This window comes from Puma concolor, chromosome C1, assembly GCF_028749965.1.
Source record: "Puma concolor isolate L17-30 chromosome C1, mPumCon1.1.hap2, whole genome shotgun sequence".
In the NCBI taxonomy this organism is placed as follows: domain Eukaryota; kingdom Metazoa; phylum Chordata; class Mammalia; order Carnivora; family Felidae; genus Puma; species Puma concolor.
Window position 1 is genome coordinate 107,393,866 of NC_141674.1, and position 23,652 is coordinate 107,417,517.

The 23,652-nt window shown below is 47.3% G+C and overlaps 1 protein-coding gene and 1 long non-coding RNA gene across 2 annotated transcripts in view; one reads left to right on the plus strand and one right to left on the minus strand.

The window, feature by feature from the left end:
- LOC147578358 (uncharacterized) overlaps positions 1 to 23,652 on the plus strand; it is a 121,328-nt gene that overhangs the window by 55,622 nt on the left and 42,054 nt on the right. The window lies entirely within an intron of this gene.
- Positions 8,623 to 22,945, minus strand: FLG (filaggrin). The gene is made up of 3 exons (XM_086718251.1): positions 22,842 to 22,945; positions 19,856 to 20,014; positions 8,623 to 19,253 (listed from the first exon to the last, which is right to left on the minus strand). The coding sequence occupies exons 2-3, from the start codon at positions 19,991 to 19,993 to the stop codon at positions 8,919 to 8,921; spliced, it is 10,473 nt and encodes a 3,490-aa protein (XP_086574377.1). The 5' UTR covers positions 19,994 to 20,014; positions 22,842 to 22,945; the 3' UTR covers positions 8,623 to 8,918.

The following is a 23,652-nucleotide window of genomic DNA, read 5'->3' on the forward strand; positions in this document are numbered from 1 at the left end:
ACACATTATGAACTCTGTTCCAGGAAGATAGATACCCAAGGATACACACAAGAGAAATGCATACTCCTCAAGGTTCAGCCTCATATCCTGTCTGCTGTCTTATCCAGATGACCTCTGTGACCAAGGAGAACTTCATGAATTTCTTTTAGCCATTTAGTTTGAGACCTGGAAGAGTGGCTAGTCCAGCAGCTTGTTTTAGGTTTCCTGCTTCCAATCCCACTCTGATTCCCTCTTGGCATTTTATACTACCAGACATCTCAGAATGTATGAGAGATCCAGTGATAAAAAGAGAATTTTAAGCCTTTTTATACCATCATGGAAAGGCCCACCTCCTGTTCCTTTTGGTACCAGTTTTTTCTTGAATTATTTCAGGTTTACCTGTGACTGTGGAGTGAAATGGGGGTTGGTAGTGGTAAGGGGAGCTTCACTGTACTTTAGGCATCAGGGGCGCCTAAAGGGATCAGGTCAGAGATGGAGTTAGGCAGGTAGATGATCTAAATAAGTGAGGCTGCCTTCAGTTAGAGGGCATGTATCAGTCTAGCCAGTGGGTGGCAATCTTACTTCTCAAGTATTGCTGATTGTTACCAGAAGATGCTAATCCACAGATGCCTTAACTTAGAATTTTGAAGAGAAGTCCTTTCTCTGAAGCTGTGTTTTTATGTGGAATCACCTAAAACAAACTCAGATTCAGAATACTTGGGTTAACATGGTGCAAGCCAAGTAAAACTCATCTGTAGGCTAGATTTGGCCCTCAGGTGATTAGTGTATCATCTCTGGTTGGCATGTGATTCAATGGTAAAATTCTTAGAGAGTGCATTCATTTATAAAAGCATTGCTTTTCCACCTCAGACATGCTCTGTTTACTTAGAAGTCCAATCCAGAAATCTGGCAGATTACCCAAGACTCTTTCTGCCTGCACGATCACCACCTTCTATCTGTCCCTGCATCATATCCATGTTATCTGTCATGTCTTTGACACTCTACACTGCTTTGCTCTTACTGATTAGATATTGCAGCAGTCTCCCAGCTAGTCATCTTGCCACAAATGTCACCCCCTTCCTGTCTTGCCACCAAAATAACCTCTTAAAATACAGATCTAGGGGTGCCTTGGTGGCTCGGCCGGTTAAACATCTGACTTTGGCTCAGGTCATGATCTTGTGGTTTGTGAGCTTGGGCCCCGCGTAGGGCTCTGTGCTGACAGCTCAGTGTGTCTCTCTGCCCCTCCCCCACCTGCTCACGTGCGCGTTCTCTCTGTCAAAAATAAACATTAAAAAAAATAAAATGCAGATCTAATTATGTGACTTCTCTGTTTAAAACCCTTTGTTGGTTCTTCCTGTCAGAAGATAAGAGGAGTTAAGGTGGCAGAGTGGTGGGGAGATCCTATGCTTGCCTCATCCCTTGAGACAGCTAGATAAATATCAAATCATTCTGAACACCCAAGAAATTGATCTTAGGACTGAGAGAGCAAAACTGCACATCTAGAGGTATAAAAATGGTCACATTGGGGAAGGTAGGAGCTGCGGAGATGTGATTTGGGGGAGAAGAGAATCTTGGATGCTGCAGAGAGCAGGGAGCCCTGATCACAGAGAGGGGTGTAGAGAGAGAGCAGCACACAGGAGACTGCACAAGAGAAACACTTTCCCAGAATCATTGACTGGGAGAGTGAGAGGGGCTGATTATTGTGAGTTTTTACAACCAGTGGAGCTCAAAGGCTGGGGTTTTAGAAGTCCATGTCATGGAGGGTGTGGAACCCAGCAGGCACAGTGGTGCTCCCATGGAGGCGGGCGGAGGCCCTGGAGCACACAGCATGGTCTGAGGAACCTCTGAGTTGCACTGGGAGAGAAGGTTCCTCTTCTTGGAGTGCATTCGGGAGAGGTGGCACTGTCTCTCAGGGACAGAAGAGCCAGGGGATGCCATTGTGCTGTCCTGTTCATTAGCATAGGGGCAGAGACACCTGCTGAGGGCTGCTAACCTGGACACTGGTGCTTTGCTGTGTTTTACTCTAAACTCCAAGCCCCTGTGTGTTTGTGCAACTGCCCTTCTGGGACAAATGGGCACCAGCCACAGCCCAGTGAGACCCTTCTCATGAGGATCATCGAGGGTCCATGGTGCACTGGATACCTAAAATTTGGAGTTTCGAAACTCAGCTGGTGTACCTGAGAGAAAACACAGGTGCACTGTGCTGCAGGGCAAGCAGACAGCCCCATCACAGACAGGATTGAGGCAGGGATATGAGGGAGGCCAGCACAGACAGGATCAAGGCAGGGATATGAGGGAGGCCAGTGCAGACAGGATCGAGGCAGAGATAGGAGGGAGGCCAGCATAGATAGGATCGAGGCAGAGATATGAGGGAGGCCAGCGCAGACAGGATTGAGGCAGGGGTATGAGGGAGGCCAGTGTAGACAGGATCAAGGCAGGGGTATGAGGGAGGCCAGCACAGACAGGATCGAGGCAGGGATATGAGGGAGGCCTGGGACAATGAGAGGAGATTGTTCACTCTCGTGTGAGAGCTTCCCAGACAGTAGCAGTTGTGAACTCCCCTCTCTACAGATGAGGAGGTGCTGGTGCCACTTTTCCTTCCCTCCCAGACTAACTTTTGTGAGCAGCATGGGGCCCACAGTGGAGGCTTGAGCCTCTTACATCAAGGTCCCCTCTCCTGCACTCTGCAGATACTAATGAACTAGGGCAGGTGTGTCTGAGAGCCAGAGAGGCAGTGAGTCCCTCCCTCAGAAGGCCAGCACGGACCACACACACCAAGTCTACTGACCATAGAGTGCTAAAAAACTTCAGTTCTAGTGAAAATAAGATCAGGCCTCTTTTAACAAGCAGACCAGAGCACACCTAGTTAAAACTCGCCACACACTAGACAAAGTCCAAACATTCTCCACGACAGGCAAAGAGAAGCTCTGCAGAGGACTGACCTGAGGGAAAGAACAGCCAAAACACAGCAGCAGAGTGCACACAGCACACACCAAAAACATTTCCTGAAGCACCAGCACTCTCAGGAGCAGGAAACATAGCTACTGTCGAAAGAACAGAAGATAACAAATGTGGGTGAGGATGTGGAGAAATTGGGACCTTTGTGCACTATTGGTGGGAATGTAAAATCATACAGCTGCTGTGGAAAATAGTATTGTGGTTCCTTAGAAAATTAGAAATAAAATTGCTATATGATCTAGCAATTCTACTTCTAGATATGTAGCCCAAAGAATCAAATCAGGATCTGACAGAGGTATTTGCACACCCATGTTCATAGCAGCATTATTGTAAATAGTCAAAAGGTAGAAGCGAACTAAATATCCATAGAGGAATGAATAAACAAAATGTGGTATATACAAAGAATGGAGTATTATTTAGCCTTAAAAAGGGAGGAGATTCTGATACTTGCTACAATATGGATGAACCTTGAGGACAGTGTGATAAGTGAAATGAGCCAGTCACAAAAAGACAAATACTCTATGATTCTATATGAGGTATCTTAAATAGTTAAATTAATAAAAACAGAAGGTAGAATGGTGATTGCTAGGTGCCAGGGGGAGGGGGAAATAGGGAGTTATTGTTTAATGAGTATAAAGCTTCAGTTTTGCAAGATGAAAAAGTCCTGGAGATTGGTTGCACAACAATGTGAATACACTGTATACTACTGAACTGTGTCCTCAGAAATGGATAAAATGATAAATTTTATGTGTTTTTACTATAATTAAAAAACATCAGTCTTCTTACTGTGACTTCCAAGATGCTACATGATCTGATCCCTGCTTAATTCTCAAAAATTATCTCTTGCAAACTGTTTTCCCAACCTCCACCCCTGCAACCCCTACACCCTAGGGCACTTAGGGTTGGGAAAAACTTAAGGGATTTGGTTAGAAAATAATTTTTGGCTTTCTTATAGGAATAGTGAGGCTAGTTCATTACTTCAAACTTCCTTTTTTATATCTAATTCCTTAAAAACCATTTACACCTAAGCCTTCCAACAGAGTTTGTATCATCACCTCGCTATAGCTGTTTCCAAGTCAAATGTCAAGTTACTAATTCAGTGAACATATTTCATTCCTCATTTTATTTGACCATTCTAGGGTACTTGAACTGTTGAAATGTTGATAACACTCTCTCCTTTTCATTGAAAAGTACATAGAAATCAGAATCAGGTTTCATATCTTGCTTCTACCGCCTATTTGTATGTGACTGTGGGTGGCTAATGGTAGGTTTTCTCGATATTCTATCCTTGGTTCTCACTCTTCACCCTCCCATTTCAATCATTCCTATAGCCTCATCCATAATGGCAAACATTTATTGAATGCTTATTATGAGCTAGGTACCATCTTAAGTATTACTCATGTATCACCTCAATTTTCACAACCATGTTAAGGTAGGTACTTTATTATCTATAATTTTTAGGTGAGGATACCAAGGCATAGAGATCTTGAGTAGTTGCTCAAAGTGCACAGAATATTAATGACAAAGCTGAGACTCTCCCTAGACAGCATTTGGCTCCAAAGTCTGTATTTTAAACAGTTCAGTAAACTACTTCTGTGTGAATTGCTCTGATATGAGCTCTTGTTTGATGTATAGACACACATATCCATTTGTTCAGGAAAGCTCTGCCTGACTCTCTCTTGGGACTCTCAAGCTCACAGTGTCCAAAATGGATCTTACCGTTTTTCCTTCTCTAATCTTACTCTTTACCTCATTGAATGACCTCATCCTTCATCCAGTTGCTGAAGGTAGAATCCTAGGAATAACCTTAGATTCCTTCCCCTTCTCTACCTCCAGATTCAATTGATGACCAAATTCGGTTGACTTCATTGTTCGTATGTTACTGTCATGAAGAGTGGTTCACACTCTTGTATTTCTCCCTTGCACCATTGCCCTCTCACAGACAGGCCTCTTTACCTCTCGTCTTCTCTAGGATAGAGAAGGTCCATACCATTTGATGTAGACATTTGATTAAGGAATTTCTCTGCTCACAATTCTTCTGTAGCTTATCTACTGGGTAAAATCTAAATAACCATTTGTAGTGAGAATTATAGAACAGTGTTTTTAAAACTATTTAGGTGTGAAAGATCAGGATTTACCTTTCTTAAGGGACTGAGACTTTCTTAAAAATGGTCATTATTGACAATAGCTGAGATATGGAAGCAGCCCAAGTATCCATTGATAGATGAATGGATAAAAAAAGATGTGACACATACATACACACACACACACACACACACACACACATATACGTACACACACATACCTACAATGGAATATAACTCAGCCATGAAAAAGAATGAGATCTCGCCATTTGTAACAACATAGATGGACCTAGAGGGTATAGTGTTAAGTGAAATGAGTCTAACAGAGAAAAACAAATACCCTAAGATTTCACTCCCATGTGTATTTAAGGAACAAATGACCAAGGAAAAAAAGATACCAAAAAAATTGCCCTTAAATACAGAGAATCTAAAAACACAAAACTTGTAGATATAGAGAACAGAATGGTGGTTGCCAGGGGGAGGGGTGTTGAGAGTAGGTAAAATGGATGAAGGGGCTCAAGAGGTATGAATTTCTAGTTATAGAATAAATAAGTCATGGGGATGTAATGTACAGCATGGTGACATAGTCAGTATTGTAGTGCATACTGAAAGTTGCCAAAAGAGTAAATCTTTAAAAAGTTTTCATTGTAGGGGCACTTGGGTGGCTCAGTTGGTTAAACTTCTGACTTTGGCTCAGGTCACAATCTCATGGTTTGTGAGTTCAAGCCCTGCATCAGGCTCTCTGCTGTCAGCACAGAACCTGCTTCAGATCCTCTGTCCCCTTCTTTCTCTGGCCCTCCTCACTGGTTCTCTCTCTGTCTCTCTGTCTCTAATAAATAAACTTAAAAAATGTTTTCATTGTCATAAGGAAAAAAAATTATAACTTTGTATGGTGACAGATGGTACTAGATTTATTGTAGTGATCATTTCATGGTGTACACAAATATCAAATCATTATGTTGTGCATCTGAAATGAGTATAATGTTACATGTCTAGTAGACAACTAAAAAAATTAAGGAGAAAAAATAAAATGTTTCCAGAAAGTCATCACTTAAAAAAAAACCAGAAAAAAAATATAGAGGACAAACTAGTAGTTGCCAGAGAGGAGGTGGGTAGGGGATTGAGTGAAATACATATGGGAGATTGAGGGTTCACTTATCTCAATGAGCAGTGAGAAATATGTAGAATTGTTGAACCATTATAGTGTACACCTGAAAGTAATATAAGACCACAAGTTTATTATTCTTCAATAAAAAAATAAAAGTGAATATTGCACCACTGCTAAATTGTTATAAAAAGTTTCTAAATCTTCACCTTTAATTTCTGTGCTTACCTTGCTCTGCACCAAGAACAGTGTGCAGACCAACAATGGAAGGCAGGCCCATACTTTAAGAAGACTTGTCACATGAGACTGGCTGTGAAGTCTGATTGTGAATAATAAGCCTGTGTTGGTCTCTTTCACTTCCCTATTCTACTGCTCTGTATCCCTCTGTCCATCAGATAAACTTGCCATGGATTGGTATACTTTGGAGGAAGTTTATGTGCAGGTAAGAGCGAGCTAGGAAAATGTCTGCACCTTAAGAGTGTCCCAGTGAAAGAAAAACTCAGACATTTAGTTATTTTGCATGAAGATCGTTGATTGACATGTGAGGGAGTTGGCTGATTGAGTTAAGGAACAGTCAAAAACACGTTTCATAAGGGAAAGAGAGGACAGAAAATTGTAACTGGGATTTGCCCAGTGAATCTTGCTTGTATCTTTTTGACTAAACCATTTTCTCTCAGCTAGCAAAGAGGAGTGTCTGGTGATTCCCTTGTTGAGTGGACAGAGCTATGAAAGAAAACAATTTCAGTTGTCTATGGGTTCTTCTGAAAGTGCTGAGAGATATACATACCTGGCTATCTCTGTTGTAATGACTGTCCATCATTCCATCAGTACCTCCACCTTAGTTAGGCTAGGTCTGCACTGTTTCCCTCATTGTAATTTCTAGTTCTTCAGCCTGTTAGTTAGGCCTGACTCCTCTAGGGAAGGGCCTCAGAAGCTGAACTAGCTGGTTATGACACTGGAGGCAAGGTGGCAAATTGTGCCACAGAAATGGAGAGAGGAATTGTTTTCACATTCCTGATGGTGCAATTCAGTGAGGCCTGCACAGCTGGTACCTTCTATAGGTTTTGCAGCTTTGGTAGGGGTACCTGGGGACAGCACTTCAAGCAGGGAAGGAGGAAGCCAGTAGGGGGTAGTGCCCCCTTCGAGTGGCTTGTGGAGAGCAAGCATAGACAGAATATTGTTTGAGAACACTTAGAAAAAAATGAGCTTGTTTGTTGCTTTTCATTAAATACCTGTCCACATTGGGGATCATTTAAACCTTGGCCGTTAATTTCACTTTATCTTGATCTGTTCAAGTAAAAGTGAAGGAGAGATAGCTTTTGTAAGTACTTTTATAAAACTCAGAATTAGGAGACTTGAGGACTAATTGCTGTTTTGGTATGGATTATTTGTGTGACACATGCATCTGCAGAATGGGAGCACTGGCTTAGATATTCTCTAATGTGCATTCTGGTCTGATGTTATGGAGAGGGAAAACTTGGGTATGGTTCTCACAGAGGGATATTGCTTCTAATGGTAGAACTTGTACACATTTGTACTGTTCTTTCTTTATTTCTTCACGTGCCAGCATCAACTCTTTGTGTTTTCTTTCTAGGGCGGAGAGGGCATTTTCTTTGTTGCTTTTCCTTTGTCAAAATATTTCAGCAAAAAAGTCTCTGCTTTCATTAATCTCCATTGGAAAACAGCTCCTACTGTCTTTGGAAGAAGGACCTGTGGTTAGTAATTTCTGTGTACTAATCTTGGTTTGACTTGGCTAATACCCACTTGGGTTGATGTTTGGGTAATAATTATGGTGTGATTCACGATTAAGCTAAGCCTTTTTTCAACCTGAAGGTGATTGTGTGGGACAATGATTATGTTAAGTTCTTTTTTCCTTGGGCTCCTTATTACTTTTGCATGGTGTATAATTGCCATTTGGTCATATATCTTTTTAGTGATATAAGAAAAAGACGTAATTTTGGCTATGGGGAAGTAAGTTTTCTGGGATCTATGACAAATAAGCATAGAAGAGACACATTATGACATATGCCCAAATGTTTATTTTGAATCTTTATGCAATTCACTTTTTCGATTTTAATGAAGCCAGAATAATATAGAATTCCATTACAAGGATAGTCCAGAAAGATGTACTGAGCCCTGATAATAACATTGGAGGTTTGGCCACTAGAACAGTGATTTTATAATTTTTGCCACTAGAACAGTGATTTTATAATATTTTTCACAAAGATCAGTGCACAAATCTACAAAGGTCCTAAAATTTATTTTTTTTTTTAAATTTTTTTTTTCAACGTTTATTTATTTTTGGGACAGAGAGAGACAGAGCATGAACGGGCGAGGGGCAGAGAGAGAGGGAGACACAGAATCAGAAACAGGCTCCAGGCTCTGAGCCATCAGCCCAGAGCCCGACGCGGGGCTCGAACTCACGGACCGCGAGATCGTGACCTGGCTGAAGTCGGACGCTTAACCGACTGCGCCACCCAGGCGCCCCTGAAGGTCCTAAAATTTAAGCTCACAAAAGAAAAATGCTTACTTCAACCCCAACACCCAAAATACTGTGTTTTCCAAATTTAGGTCTAAATAACATTGTTTATTCCCATTCACCATTTCCAAACAAAGGCATAAATCTTCTAGAGAATAAACTAAACTATGCCCAAGGGAAGAAATTGTGTAACTTATTCAAAATAAAATGGTAACGTAAACCCTTTGGAAGTATAATGAGAAATTTCTTGATGCAAAGTTATGTCTTGTTTCACTTACCTACTCTCAGTATTAATTATTTTTCTATTGGGTTCTCACTCATAATAATAATATCTTTCTAACTGACCAAATCCCAACTGTTTTGAATTATCACTTGAATGACCGTATGTTCCTGACTGCATATTACTGTCTGATATATTGGATGTTATAAATTCATCTCCAGAGTGAGGTCTGTCACTGAATGCCATATTGGTGCAATCATAATTTACACGACCATACTGAGACTGTCCAAAATCTGAATCAGACTTCCCGCAATTTTCTCTCTGCCCTAGAGGAGACACTGATTTCTGGTAGAAATAAGACCCTGAGTTTTCAGAACTGCCACGTACATTGTCATGTTGTCTCCTTTGACTGGAACTGGGCCGTTCCAAGACTGACCCTGACTGAGTATCTGAGTCTTCTGATTGTCCTTCACTGTCACTGGCCTGACCGGTTCTGGATCCCCGGTGTCTGCTGTTACCAGATCCAGAAGAGCTTTGTCCACGTCCGGCACCTGAGTGTCTGGAGCTGTCGTCTGACTGCCGAAGGTGGCGCCCTTGCGTTTCTCTGGTGGTGGATCCTGACTCTAGGTGGGCAGAGTCTGATCCCCCAAGGGAGGCCGTCTGCCCGTGAAGGGATCCTGAGTGCCCAGATCTGTCTCCTGACTGCTGGTGGTGGCGCCCTTGCCTATCCCTGGTGGTGGATCCTGACTCTCGGTGGGCAGAGTCTGACCTCCCACGGGAGGCCGTCTGCCCTTGACGGGTCCCTGAGTGCCCAGACCTGTCTCCTGACTGCCCATGGCTAGACCCATGTTCCTTCCTCAAAGTGGACCCAGACCTTCGGAGGGTGTTTGAAGATTCTCTACCTGCACCTTCTGAATGTCCTTCGCTGTCGCTGGCCTGACTCACACTGGATCCCCGCTGTCTGCTTGCCCGGTATCCAGAGGACGACTGTCCATGTCCAGTGGCTGAGCGTCTGGAGGTGTCTGCTGACCGGTAATGCTGGGATTCTTGTCGTCCTCTTGTGCCGGATCTTGACTGCCCACGGGAGGAGTCAGTGTGTCCCCGAGAGGATGTCTCTCCGTGATGAGACCCTGATTGTGTGTAGCTGTCTACAGAGTGTCCGTGACTAGCTCCTTGTCGTCTTCTGGTACCAGAGTCTGACTGTCCATGGGCAGAATCAGAGTGCCCATGATTGTCTCCCTGCCTTTGATGAGAGTGAGAGAGTCTAGAGCCGTCTCCCGCATGGCCATGGGCAGACCCACGTTGGTTTCCTGAACCAGACCCATACTGTCTGTCCGAATCTTCTGAGTGTCCTTCACTGTCGCTGTCCTGACTGACACTGGACCCTCGGTTTCTCACTGGCCTGGATTCAGATGAGGATTGTCCATGCTCAGGGTGTGAGTGTCTAGAGCCGTGTGCCTGAGTGGATGACTGATGGTGACGAGATCCTCGCTCCGAGTGTCCACCATCGGCCGCCTCACCCTCAAGGGATCCTGCCTGTCTAGAGCTGTCACGTGCCTGCTCAGGGCGGGATCCTTGTCTCCCTCTGGTGCTGGATTGAGACTGCCCGTGGGCAGAATTCAAGTGTTCTTGGGAGGGTATCTGGTAGAAATAAGCCCCTGAGTGCTCAGAACTGCCACGTACATTGTCATGTTGTCTCCTTTGACTGGACCTGGACCGTTCCAAGACTGACCCTGACTGAGTATCTGAGTCTTCTGATTGTCCTTCACTGTCACTGGCCTGACCGGTTCTGGATCCCCGGTGTCTGCTGTTACCAGATCCAGAAGAGCTTTGTCCACGTCCGGCACCCGAATGTCTGGAGCTGTCGTCTGACTGCCGAAGGTGGCGCCCTTGCGTTTCCCTGGTGGTGGATCCTGACTCTCGGTGGGCGGAGTCTGACCGCCCACGGGACGCCGTCTGCCCTTGATGGGACCCTGAGTGGCCGGATCTGTCTCCTGACTGCTGATGGTGGCGCCCTTGCCTTTCTCTGGTGGTGGATCCTGACTCTAGGTGGGCAGAGTCTGATCCCCCAAGGGAGGCCGTCTGCCCGTGAAGGGATCCTGAGTGCCCAGATCTGTCTCCTGACTGCTGGTGGTGGCGCCCTTGCCTATCCCTGGTGGTGGATCCTGACTCTCGGTGGGCAGAGTCTGACCTCCCACGGGAGGCCGTCTGCCCTTGACGGGTCCCTGAGTGCCCAGACCTGTCTCCTGACTGCCCATGGCTAGACCCATGTTCCTTCCTCAAAGTGGACCCAGACCTTCGGAGGGTGTTTGAAGATTCTCTACCTGCACCTTCTGAATGTCCTTCGCTGTCGCTGGCCTGACTCACACTGGATCCCCGCTGTCTGCTTGCCCGGTATCCAGAGGACGACTGTCCATGTCCAGTGGCTGAGCGTCTGGAGGTGTCTGCTGACCGGTAATGCTGGGATTCTTGTCGTCCTCTTGTGCCGGATCTTGACTGCCCACGGGAGGAGTCAGTGTGTCCCCGAGAGGATGTCTCTCCGTGATGAGACCCTGATTGTGTGTAGCTGTCTACAGAGTGTCCGTGACTAGCTCCTTGTCGTCTTCTGGTACCAGAGTCTGACTGTCCATGGGCAGAATCAGAGTGCCCATGATTGTCTCCCTGCCTTTGATGAGAGTGAGAGAGTCTAGAGCCGTCTCCCGCATGGCCATGGGCAGACCCACGTTGGTTTCCTGAACCAGACCCATACTGTCTGTCCGAATCTTCTGAGTGTCCTTCACTGTCGCTGTCCTGACTGACACTGGACCCTCGGTTTCTCACTGGCCTGGATTCAGATGAGGATTGTCCATGCTCAGGGTGTGAGTGTCTAGAGCCGTGTGCCTGAGTGGATGACTGATGGTGACGAGATCCTCGCTCCGAGTGTCCACCATCGGCCGCCTCACCCTCAAGGGATCCTGCCTGTCTAGAGCTGTCACGTGCCTGCTCAGGGCGGGATCCTTGTCTCCCTCTGGTGCTGGATTGAGACTGCCCGTGGGCAGAATTCAAGTGTTCTTGGGAGGGTATCTGGTAGAAATAAGCCCCTGAGTGCTCAGAACTGCCACGTACATTGTCATGTTGTCTCCTTTGACTGGACCTGGACCGTTCCAAGACTGACCCTGACTGAGTATCTGAGTCTTCTGATTGTCCTTCACTGTCACTGGCCTGACCGGTTCTGGATCCCCGGTGTCTGCTGTTACCAGATCCAGAAGAGCTTTGTCCACGTCCGGCACCCGAATGTCTGGAGCTGTCGTCTGACTGCCGAAGGTGGCGCCCTTGCGTTTCCCTGGTGGTGGATCCTGACTCTCGGTGGGCGGAGTCTGACCACCCACGGGACGCCGTCTGCCCTTGATGGGACCCTGAGTGGCCGGATCTGTCTCCTGACTGCTGATGGTGGCGCCCTTGCCTTTCCCTGGTGGTGGATCCTGATTCTCGGTGGGCAGAGTCTGATCCCCCAAGGGAGGCCGTCTGCCCGTGAAGGGATCCTGAGTGCCCAGATCTGTCTCCTGACTGCTGGTGGTGGCGCCCTTGCCTATCCCTGGTGGTGGATCCTGACTCTCGGTGGGCAGAGTCTGACCTCCCACGGGAGGCCGTCTGCCCTTGACGGGTCCCTGAGTGCCCAGACCTGTCTCCTGACTGCCCATGGCTAGACCCATGTTCCTTCCTCAAAGTGGACCCAGACCTTCGGAGGGTGTTTGAAGATTCTCTACCTGCACCTTCTGAATGTCCTTCGCTGTCGCTGGCCTGACTCACACTGGATCCCCGCTGTCTGCTTGCCCGGTATCCAGAGGACGACTGTCCATGTCCAGTGGCTGAGCGTCTGGAGGTGTCTGCTGACCGGTAATGCTGGGATTCTTGTCGTCCTCTTGTGCCGGATCTTGACTGCCCACGGGAGGAGTCAGTGTGTCCCCGAGAGGATGTCTCTCCGTGATGAGACCCTGATTGTGTGTAGCTGTCTACAGAGTGTCCGTGACTAGCTCCTTGTCGTCTTCTGGTACCAGAGTCTGACTGTCCATGGGCAGAATCAGAGTGCCCATGATTGTCTCCCTGCCTTTGATGAGAGTGAGAGAGTCTAGAGCCGTCTCCCGCATGGCCATGGGCAGACCCACGTTGGTTTCCTGAACCAGACCCATACTGTCTGTCCGAATCTTCTGAGTGTCCTTCACTGTCGCTGTCCTGACTGACACTGGACCCTCGGTTTCTCACTGGCCTGGATTCAGATGAGGATTGTCCATGCTCAGGGTGTGAGTGTCTAGAGCCGTGTGCCTGAGTGGATGACTGATGGTGACGAGATCCTCGCTCCGAGTGTCCACCATCGGCCGCCTCACCCTCAAGGGATCCTGCCTGTCTAGAGCTGTCACGTGCCTGCTCAGGGCGGGATCCTTGTCTCCCTCTGGTGCTGGATTGAGACTGCCCGTGGGCAGAATTCAAGTGTTCTTGGGAGGGTATCTGGTAGAAATAAGCCCCTGAGTGCTCAGAACTGCCACGTACATTGTCATGTTGTCTCCTTTGACTGGACCTGGACCGTTCCAAGACTGACCCTGACTGAGTATCTGAGTCTTCTGATTGTCCTTCACTGTCACTGGCCTGACCGGTTCTGGATCCCCGGTGTCTGCTGTTACCAGATCCAGAAGAGCTTTGTCCACGTCCGGCACCCGAATGTCTGGAGCTGTCGTCTGACTGCCGAAGGTGGCGCCCTTGCGTTTCCCTGGTGGTGGATCCTGACTCTCGGTGGGCGGAGTCTGACCACCCACGGGACGCCGTCTGCCCTTGATGGGACCCTGAGTGGCCGGATCTGTCTCCTGACTGCTGATGGTGGCGCCCTTGCCTTTCCCTGGTGGTGGATCCTGATTCTCGGTGGGCAGAGTCTGATCCCCCAAGGGAGGCCGTCTGCCCGTGAAGGGATCCTGAGTGCCCAGATCTGTCTCCTGACTGCTGGTGGTGGCGCCCTTGCCTATCCCTGGTGGTGGATCCTGACTCTCGGTGGGCAGAGTCTGACCTCCCACGGGAGGCCGTCTGCCCTTGACGGGTCCCTGAGTGCCCAGACCTGTCTCCTGACTGCCCATGGCTAGACCCATGTTCCTTCCTCAAAGTGGACCCAGACCTTCGGAGGGTGTTTGAAGATTCTCTACCTGCACCTTCTGAATGTCCTTCGCTGTCGCTGGCCTGACTCACACTGGATCCCCGCTGTCTGCTTGCCCGGTATCCAGAGGACGACTGTCCATGTCCAGTGGCTGAGCGTCTGGAGGTGTCTGCTGACCGGTAATGCTGGGATTCTTGTCGTCCTCTTGTGCCGGATCTTGACTGCCCACGGGAGGAGTCAGTGTGTCCCCGAGAGGATGTCTCTCCGTGATGAGACCCTGATTGTGTGTAGCTGTCTACAGAGTGTCCGTGACTAGCTCCTTGTCGTCTTCTGGTACCAGAGTCTGACTGTCCATGGGCAGAATCAGAGTGCCCATGATTGTCTCCCTGCCTTTGATGAGAGTGAGAGAGTCTAGAGCCGTCTCCCGCATGGCCATGGGCAGACCCACGTTGGTTTCCTGAACCAGACCCATACTGTCTGTCCGAATCTTCTGAGTGTCCTTCACTGTCGCTGTCCTGACTGACACTGGACCCTCGGTTTCTCACTGGCCTGGATTCAGATGAGGATTGTCCATGCTCAGGGTGTGAGTGTCTAGAGCCGTGTGCCTGAGTGGATGACTGATGGTGACGAGATCCTCGCTCCGAGTGTCCACCATCGGCCGCCTCACCCTCAAGGGATCCTGCCTGTCTAGAGCTGTCACGTGCCTGCTCAGGGCGGGATCCTTGTCTCCCTCTGGTGCTGGATTGAGACTGCCCGTGGGCAGAATTCAAGTGTTCTTGGGAGGGTATCTGGTAGAAATAAGCCCCTGAGTGCTCAGAACTGCCACGTACATTGTCATGTTGTCTCCTTTGACTGGACCTGGACCGTTCCAAGACTGACCCTGACTGAGTATCTGAGTCTTCTGATTGTCCTTCACTGTCACTGGCCTGACCGGTTCTGGATCCCCGGTGTCTGCTGTTACCAGATCCAGAAGAGCTTTGTCCACGTCCGGCACCCGAATGTCTGGAGCTGTCGTCTGACTGCCGAAGGTGGCGCCCTTGCGTTTCCCTGGTGGTGGATCCTGACTCTCGGTGGGCGGAGTCTGACCGCCCACGGGACGCCGTCTGCCCTTGATGGGACCCTGAGTGGCCGGATCTGTCTCCTGACTGCTGATGGTGGCGCCCTTGCCTTTCTCTGGTGGTGGATCCTGACTCTAGGTGGGCAGAGTCTGATCCCCCAAGGGAGGCCGTCTGCCCGTGAAGGGATCCTGAGTGCCCAGATCTGTCTCCTGACTGCTGGTGGTGGCGCCCTTGCCTATCCCTGGTGGTGGATCCTGACTCTCGGTGGGCAGAGTCTGACCTCCCACGGGAGGCCGTCTGCCCTTGACGGGTCCCTGAGTGCCCAGACCTGTCTCCTGACTGCCCATGGCTAGACCCATGTTCCTTCCTCAAAGTGGACCCAGACCTTCGGAGGGTGTTTGAAGATTCTCTACCTGCACCTTCTGAATGTCCTTCGCTGTCGCTGGCCTGACTCACACTGGATCCCCGCTGTCTGCTTGCCCGGTATCCAGAGGACGACTGTCCATGTCCAGTGGCTGAGCGTCTGGAGGTGTCTGCTGACCGGTAATGCTGGGATTCTTGTCGTCCTCTTGTGCCGGATCTTGACTGCCCACGGGAGGAGTCAGTGTGTCCCCGAGAGGATGTCTCTCCGTGATGAGACCCTGATTGTGTGTAGCTGTCTACAGAGTGTCCGTGACTAGCTCCTTGTCGTCTTCTGGTACCAGAGTCTGACTGTCCATGGGCAGAATCAGAGTGCCCATGATTGTCTCCCTGCCTTTGATGAGAGTGAGAGAGTCTAGAGCCGTCTCCCGCATGGCCATGGGCAGACCCACGTTGGTTTCCTGAACCAGACCCATACTGTCTGTCCGAATCTTCTGAGTGTCCTTCACTGTCGCTGTCCTGACTGACACTGGACCCTCGGTTTCTCACTGGCCTGGATTCAGATGAGGATTGTCCATGCTCAGGGTGTGAGTGTCTAGAGCCGTGTGCCTGAGTGGATGACTGATGGTGACGAGATCCTCGCTCCGAGTGTCCACCATCGGCCGCCTCACCCTCAAGGGATCCTGCCTGTCTAGAGCTGTCACGTGCCTGCTCAGGGCGGGATCCTTGTCTCCCTCTGGTGCTGGATTGAGACTGCCCGTGGGCAGAATTCAAGTGTTCTTGGGAGGGTATCTGGTAGAAATAAGCCCCTGAGTGCTCAGAACTGCCACGTACATTGTCATGTTGTCTCCTTTGACTGGACCTGGACCGTTCCAAGACTGACCCTGACTGAGTATCTGAGTCTTCTGATTGTCCTTCACTGTCACTGGCCTGACCGGTTCTGGATCCCCGGTGTCTGCTGTTACCAGATCCAGAAGAGCTTTGTCCACGTCCGGCACCCGAATGTCTGGAGCTGTCGTCTGACTGCCGAAGGTGGCGCCCTTGCGTTTCCCTGGTGGTGGATCCTGACTCTCGGTGGGCGGAGTCTGACCGCCCACGGGACGCCGTCTGCCCTTGATGGGACCCTGAGTGGCCGGATCTGTCTCCTGACTGCTGATGGTGGCGCCCTTGCCTTTCCCTGGTGGTGGATCCTAATTCTCGGTGGGCAGAGTCTGATCCCCCAAGGGAGGCCGTCTGCCCGTGAAGGGATCCTGAGTGCCCAGATCTGTCTCCTGACTGCTGGTGGTGGCGCCCTTGCCTATCCCTGGTGGTGGATCCTGACTCTCGGTGGGCAGAGTCTGACCTCCCACGGGAGGCCGTCTGCCCTTGACGGGTCCCTGAGTGCCCAGACCTGTCTCCTGACTGCCCATGGCTAGACCCATGTTCCTTCCTCAAAGTGGACCCAGACCTTCGGAGGGTGTTTGAAGATTCTCTACCTGCACCTTCTGAATGTCCTTCGCTGTCGCTGGCCTGACTCACACTGGATCCCCGCTGTCTGCTTGCCCGGTATCCAGAGGACGACTGTCCATGTCCAGTGGCTGAGCGTCTGGAGGTGTCTGCTGACCGGTAATGCTGGGATTCTTGTCGTCCTCTTGTGCCGGATCTTGACTGCCCACGGGAGGAGTCAGTGTGTCCCCGAGAGGATGTCTCTCCGTGATGAGACCCTGATTGTGTGTAGCTGTCTACAGAGTGTCCATGACTAGCTCCTTGTCGTCTTCTGGTACCAGAGTCTGACTGTCCATGGGCAGAATCAGAGTGCCCATGATTGTCTCCCTGCCTTTGATGAGAGTGAGAGAGTCTAGAGCCGTCTCCCGCATGGCCATGGGCAGACCCACGTTGGTTTCCTGAACCAGACCCATACTGTCTGTCCGAATCTTCTGAGTGTCCTTCACTGTCGCTGTCCTGACTGACACTGGACCCTCGGTTTCTCACTGGCCTGGATTCAGATGAGGATTGTCCATGCTCAGGGTGTGAGTGTCTAGAGCCGTGTGCCTGAGTGGATGACTGATGGTGACGAGATCCTCGCTCCGAGTGTCCACCATCGGCCGCCTCACCCTCAAGGGATCCTGCCTGTCTAGAGCTGTCACGTGCCTGCTCAGGGCGGGATCCTTGTCTCCCTCTGGTGCTGGATTGAGACTGCCCGTGGGCAGAATTCAAGTGTTCTTGGGAGGGTATCTGGTAGAAATAAGCCCCTGAGTGCTCAGAACTGCCACGTACATTGTCATGTTGTCTCCTTTGACTGGACCTGGACCGTTCCAAGACTGACCCTGACTGAGTATCTGAGTCTTCTGATTGTCCTTCACTGTCACTGGCCTGACCGGTTCTGGATCCCCGGTGTCTGCTGTTACCAGATCCAGAAGAGCTTTGTCCACGTCCGGCACCCGAATGTCTGGAGCTGTCGTCTGACTGCCGAAGGTGGCGCCCTTGCGTTTCCCTGGTGGTGGATCCTGACTCTCGGTGGGCGGAGTCTGACCGCCCACGGGACGCCGTCTGCCCTTGATGGGACCCTGAGTGGCCGGATCTGTCTCCTGACTGCTGATGGTGGCGCCCTTGCCTTTCCCTGGTGGTGGATCCTGACTCTAGGTGGGCAGAGTCTGATCCCCCAAGGGAGGCCGTCTGCCCGTGAAGGGATCCTGAGTGCCCAGATCTGTCTCCTGACTGCTGGTGGTGGCGCCCTTGCCTATCCCTGGTGGTGGATCCTGACTCTCGGTGGGCAGAGTCTGACCTCCCACGGGAGGCCGTCTGCCCTTGACGGGTCCCTGAGTGCCCAGACCTGTCTCCTGACTGCCCATGGCTAGACCCATGTTCCTTCCTCAAAGTGGACCCAGACCTTCGGAGGGTGTTTGAAGATTCTCTACCTGCACCTTCTGAATGTCCTTCGCTGTCGCTGGCCTGACTCACACTGGATCCCCGCTGTCTGCTTGCCCGGTATCCAGAGGACGACTGTCCATGTCCAGTGGCTGAGCGTCTGGAAGTGTCTGCTGACCGGTAATGCTGGGATTCTTGTCGTCCTCTTGTGCCGGATCTTGACTGCCCACGGGAGGAGTCAGTGTGTCCCCGAGAGGATGTCTCTCCGTGATGAGACCCTGATTGTGTGTAGCTGTCTACAGAGTGTCCATGACTAGCTCCTTGTCGTCTTCTGGTACCAGAGTCTGACTGTCCATGGGCAGAATCAGAGTGCCCATGATTGTCTCCCTGCCTTTGATGAGAGTGAGAGAGTCTAGAGCCGTCTCCCGCATGGCCATGGGCAGACCCACGTTGGTTTCCTGAACCAGACCCATACTGTCTGTCCGAATCTTCTGAGTGTCCTTCACTGTCGCTGTCCTGACTGACACTGGACCCTCGGTTTCTCACTGGCCTGGATTCAGATGAGGATTGTCCATGCTCAGGGTGTGAGTGTCTAGAGCCGTGTGCCTGAGTGGATGACTGATGGTGACGAGATCCTCGCTCCGAGTGTCCACCATCAGCCTCCTCACCCTCAAGGGGTCCTGCCTGTCTAGAATTGTCAGGTCTTTGCTTGTGTCTATTTTCCCCTTTTCCTTTTAGTCCTTTGGATCTTGTCTCCTTCCTTTTTTCATGGGATTTTCCTGATTGTGTGGATTTTCTCAATTTTTCTTCTTTTTCTTCTTGTACTTTGTCTTCATCTAAATCATCGTCTTCATCTTTTGTATGGTGTGCATGGTGGTTTTGGTTTTGCTCTGTTGCTTGGAAGTTCTGTCTTCTGTTTGACTCATAGTATGCTGTAGCCAACTTGAATACCATTAGAAAGTACTCAGTGAAGTCAATTTTCTTGTCATGGTCTAGATCAAGAATATGCATGAAGACATCAGCAGTGTCTGGGTCATCTGGATTCTGTACATATGGAAGATACAGGGAGATTACATGAGAGTGATTCCCTTGGTCAGTTGAATAATCCAACCAACTGGTGATTCTGATTTCCGGTAAGGAAATGTGGGAGCATATGTGGTGTTGTGTCTTTGCTAATGTTCAGTTTATGATTAGTTACAGGAAAGTGTAGATAATGTACCTAAAAATATATGTTAAATAGTAGTGTGTGAAAAGTAATAATTTGGATGGGTCATATTACTGGTTTTTCTTTTTAATGTACATATGTTATGAAATCCATCAGTGCATTGTCTTTTTAGTGGAGCTTGTTAGCATTCTTGAGATTAGGAAACATAATATGAAGAACTAATTTTTGGTGTTCAGTTTTTGTCATTAAGTATTTATATTTCTTTCATAGAAGATGAATGTGTGTTTGTGTGTTGTGCACATTTTTGTTTGCACATAGTATATCAAATGTGTAAAGAGAGGAAAATAATACTTGTTTTGAATTAAATGAAGTCTCTTTTCTTTTCCAAAAGTAATAATTTACAAAGACTTCACAGATATTGTCACAATGCTGCTGCAAAACAAACATGATACACCCTTGGGTCCTGGCTGATATCCCTTACCTTCAGGACTGGCCGAAACTCTCTTTCCAGGAGCTCCTTCAGTTCTTCCCTGCTCAGTGTGTCAGTCTCCTTGTCTGTTGTTGAGTACTCATGGAATAGGTCGATGATGGCAATGATGTTTTCCAGGAGAGTAGACATCTTTTGGTAGTAAAGGTGAACCTGGAAGGAAGAAATAAAAATGTACTTTTGTATGTCTTTTCTTCTTCTTCTTCTTCTTCTTCTTTTTTTTTTTTTTTAAGAAAAGATTATTTAGTTGAGAGAGAGAGAGAGTGCGAGCAGGGGAGGGGTGAGAGATACAGAATCCAAAGCAGGCTCCAGACTCTGAGCTGTCAGCACAGAGCCTGATGTAGGGCTTGAACCTGGGAACTGTGAGATCATGACCTGAGCTGAAGTGGATGCTTAACTGACATAGCCACCCTACTGCCTCTGTCTTTTATTTTTCTAAGGTCTTACCAATTATTAGATTGAATTTCCACCTTTGTTTAAAATCAACATTTCATGATGTATACAGTATTTTTAATTGGATAGGGTGGCTTTAATAGCTTCTCAATATTATACATTTTTTTTTGTTGTTATTGACTGGCTTTCATTTTGCCACTTAATGAAGAGCATTTAAGGCATGCTCAATTTATGTAATTGGTGAACAAAGAAATTACTAAGCAGGTCAATAAATCTAAGTAAGCATTTATTTTATAAAAGCATTGTAATGACATCCAAATAAGCATTTTTTTATAAAAGCATTGTAATGACTACTTTAGAAGTTATAAAACCAGATGAAACTAATATGATATAGGAAATAATAATGTGAAAGACATGACTGAAATCGAGCTAAAGTATGTATGGACCTTGGATTATTTTATGAGAGGAAATAGGTGTTAATTCTTGACATTGTTAAACCTGTATTTTGATAAGTTTATGAGTAACCACTAAAGTAATGCAGTTTATAACTTTTCAACCATAGAGAGGAAAAATAAAAATTAAAAAAAAAAAGCTTCAATCAATGCATTGGAAACCAGGAAAGAAGAAAATAAGAAGCATAGATAAGGGAGGGTAAACAGAAAGTGTAAAATATAAAAGTAGGATTACATATAATTTTATCATGAATTATGTATGTGAATTGATCAGACTGGTTGGCTAAAAGACAGTTTGTAAAGATTGAATTAAAAAATACAGTTGTATGCTTTTTACAAAAAGAAATTAAGATTTTTTTCAGGCACTGTCATTTATGTTGATATTCCAGACCTTGAACTTATGTGTAATTGTGCTGTCCCCAAAAGTCTGCATCTCAAGGATTGCACTTTCTGACCTCCTCTGGTACTCTGATTTCAATAATTCTGTGGCCTCATTGTTTATTTCTGCTTTATGTATTCACCTACCTCTTTACTCTGGTTAGACATTTGGTTAATCTCTGTCATTGCTTCTAGCATGTACCCCGTCTTTCTTGTACTTACTGGCAAAAGCTCAACAGTTACTTTTTGTACTTTATCTCACAAGAAGTCCTTGAGTTTTATTTCACTGAGAGCTTGGAAGCTAATGAAAAGAATTTCCTCACTTTGCCAATTTCTGATCTTCCAGCCTCGTGCATCTGTGTCCATAGACTTTAACCAGCAGTGATGTTGTGTATGTGTACAGTCTGTGCTCCTGTCCTCTGTTTTGGCACTGGAACCCCTTTGCCTACTCAAAAAGTTTGCTTTTGCAATTGTCATCCTTCTCTACTGGATATATTCATATATCCATACTGATGTGGCTCTTTTAAAATTTTTTTAATGTTTATTTACTTGAGAGAGAGAGAGAGAGAGAGCGAGAGAGCGATAGAGCGAGAGCGAGCAGGGGAAGGGCAGAGAGAGAGGGAGACACAGAATCTGAAGCAGGCTCCAGGCTCTGAGCTGTCAGTACAGAGCCCGATTTGGGGCTCAAACTCATAGACTATGAGATCATGACCTGAGCCGAAGTCAGACGCTTAACTAACTCAGCCCCCAGAATGATCTTTTAAAAACATGCATTAGATTATCTCATTCTTTATGCTGAATACTCTCCAATTACTTCTTATGTAGTTAAAGTAATGTACAAATTCTACTATGCCTCTCTTTACATGGTTTACTCCATCTAGCTCTCTGATGTCACCACACACCACTGTTTTTTTTGTTAAATATGCTCTAGGCATACTAGCTTCTTTTTTTTTTTTTTAAATTAAATTTTTTTTTCAACGTTTTTTATTTATTTTTGGGACAGAGAGAGACAGAGCATGAACGGGGGAGGGGCAGAGAGAGAGGGAGACACAGAATTGGAAATAGGCTACAGGCTCCGAGCCATCAGCCCAGAGCCTGACGCGGGGCTCGAACTCACGGACCACGAGATCGTGACCTGGCTGAAGTCAGACACTCAACCGACTGCGCCACCCAGGTGCCCCTTCTTTTTATTCTTTGAAACAAATTGACTCCTATTTAGAATCTTGCCCTTTGCCTTGGCTGGTTCCTTTTGTCATTAAGATCTCCGTTTAAAGGAGAATTCCCCAGAGAGATCTTCCCCGGCCTTCTAATCTAAAATTCTCTCCTCCCATCACTTTATTACACCACTCTCTTATTTTCTTCATTGTTCTTAGCACTATTTGAAATTCTTGTTCATTTATTGTTTACTGGATGTCTCCTTCTACTAAATGCAAGCTCCTTAGAGTAGGGAGTTTATATCGTCACTGCTGCATAATCAGCCAAGTGCAGCACTTGGCAAATAGAAGGCAGTTTGTATATATTTATTGAATGAATGAATAAATGGAAACTCCAGCAATACAGAGTATTGAGTAGCTTCATAGGAAACACATTTATGCTTCATTTTCCTTTTATATCAAAATAAGGTTTTAGTAACAGTTCCACTAAAAATGAAGATCCTCAAACATCCAGAACATTTCCCTCAGAGCACACATACCTCCCGTATTTCCACCTTGCTTAATACCAAGTAGGCAAAGTTAGATGTATTCCCTTTTACTTACGTTCTTCACCAGACGAGTAAGTAGAATGTAGCCTGAAGGAGCTTTGCTGGGTGCTGAAGTCTGGGATAGTGGCCCTTTTATAGCAAGTCCATCCAGGGAGGAGCCATTCTCTGTAGGAGGTCTGAATCACTCCTAACCAAACCCAGATCCACCCGTATCTCCACCTGTATTTCTCTAGCAGTGTGTTTATCTCCCAACTTCCTCACGTACTCGTCTGTACTTGTTTTACCAAGTTCCAAATTTAGTTTTACATAGACCCCATGTACTGGATGTTTTGAGGAAGGTTTTCTTTGGTGTGCAGGGTCCACACCTTCTACTTTTTTTTTTATAACCCCCACTTTGACTTGGTAGGTGCTTGATAAATATCTATTGATAAATATACTTTCTTAACTGTGTCTTTAGAGAAGTAAAATACACATTTTGAGATCCTCAAATTGAGTTTGGGGTAGAAAAACATCACAGGTACCCACTGCATGTCCCTTTTTATCTATGAATTCTATGTGTGGATACTGGGAGAACTTGGCATGAAATGAATATTGGTTTTCTAGAAGTTATGGTAAACAGAGGAGAGATAGGCAAATTTAATTTTGATTTTTCAAAAGGAAGCAAGAAAATGAGCTCTTAAGTTAAAAGCAGTGATCACCAGAAGCTAGCATGACTTTATTAGACAAGAACCATTAATCTAATTTTACATTGTTTTCAAGGTTATTACCTTGGGATATCAGAGATATGTTCTACCTACTCTTTCTATAGGTTAAACTGTGGGTTTTCTCACTTATTCTCATAAATATACAGGAGGCTTCTTTTCTTG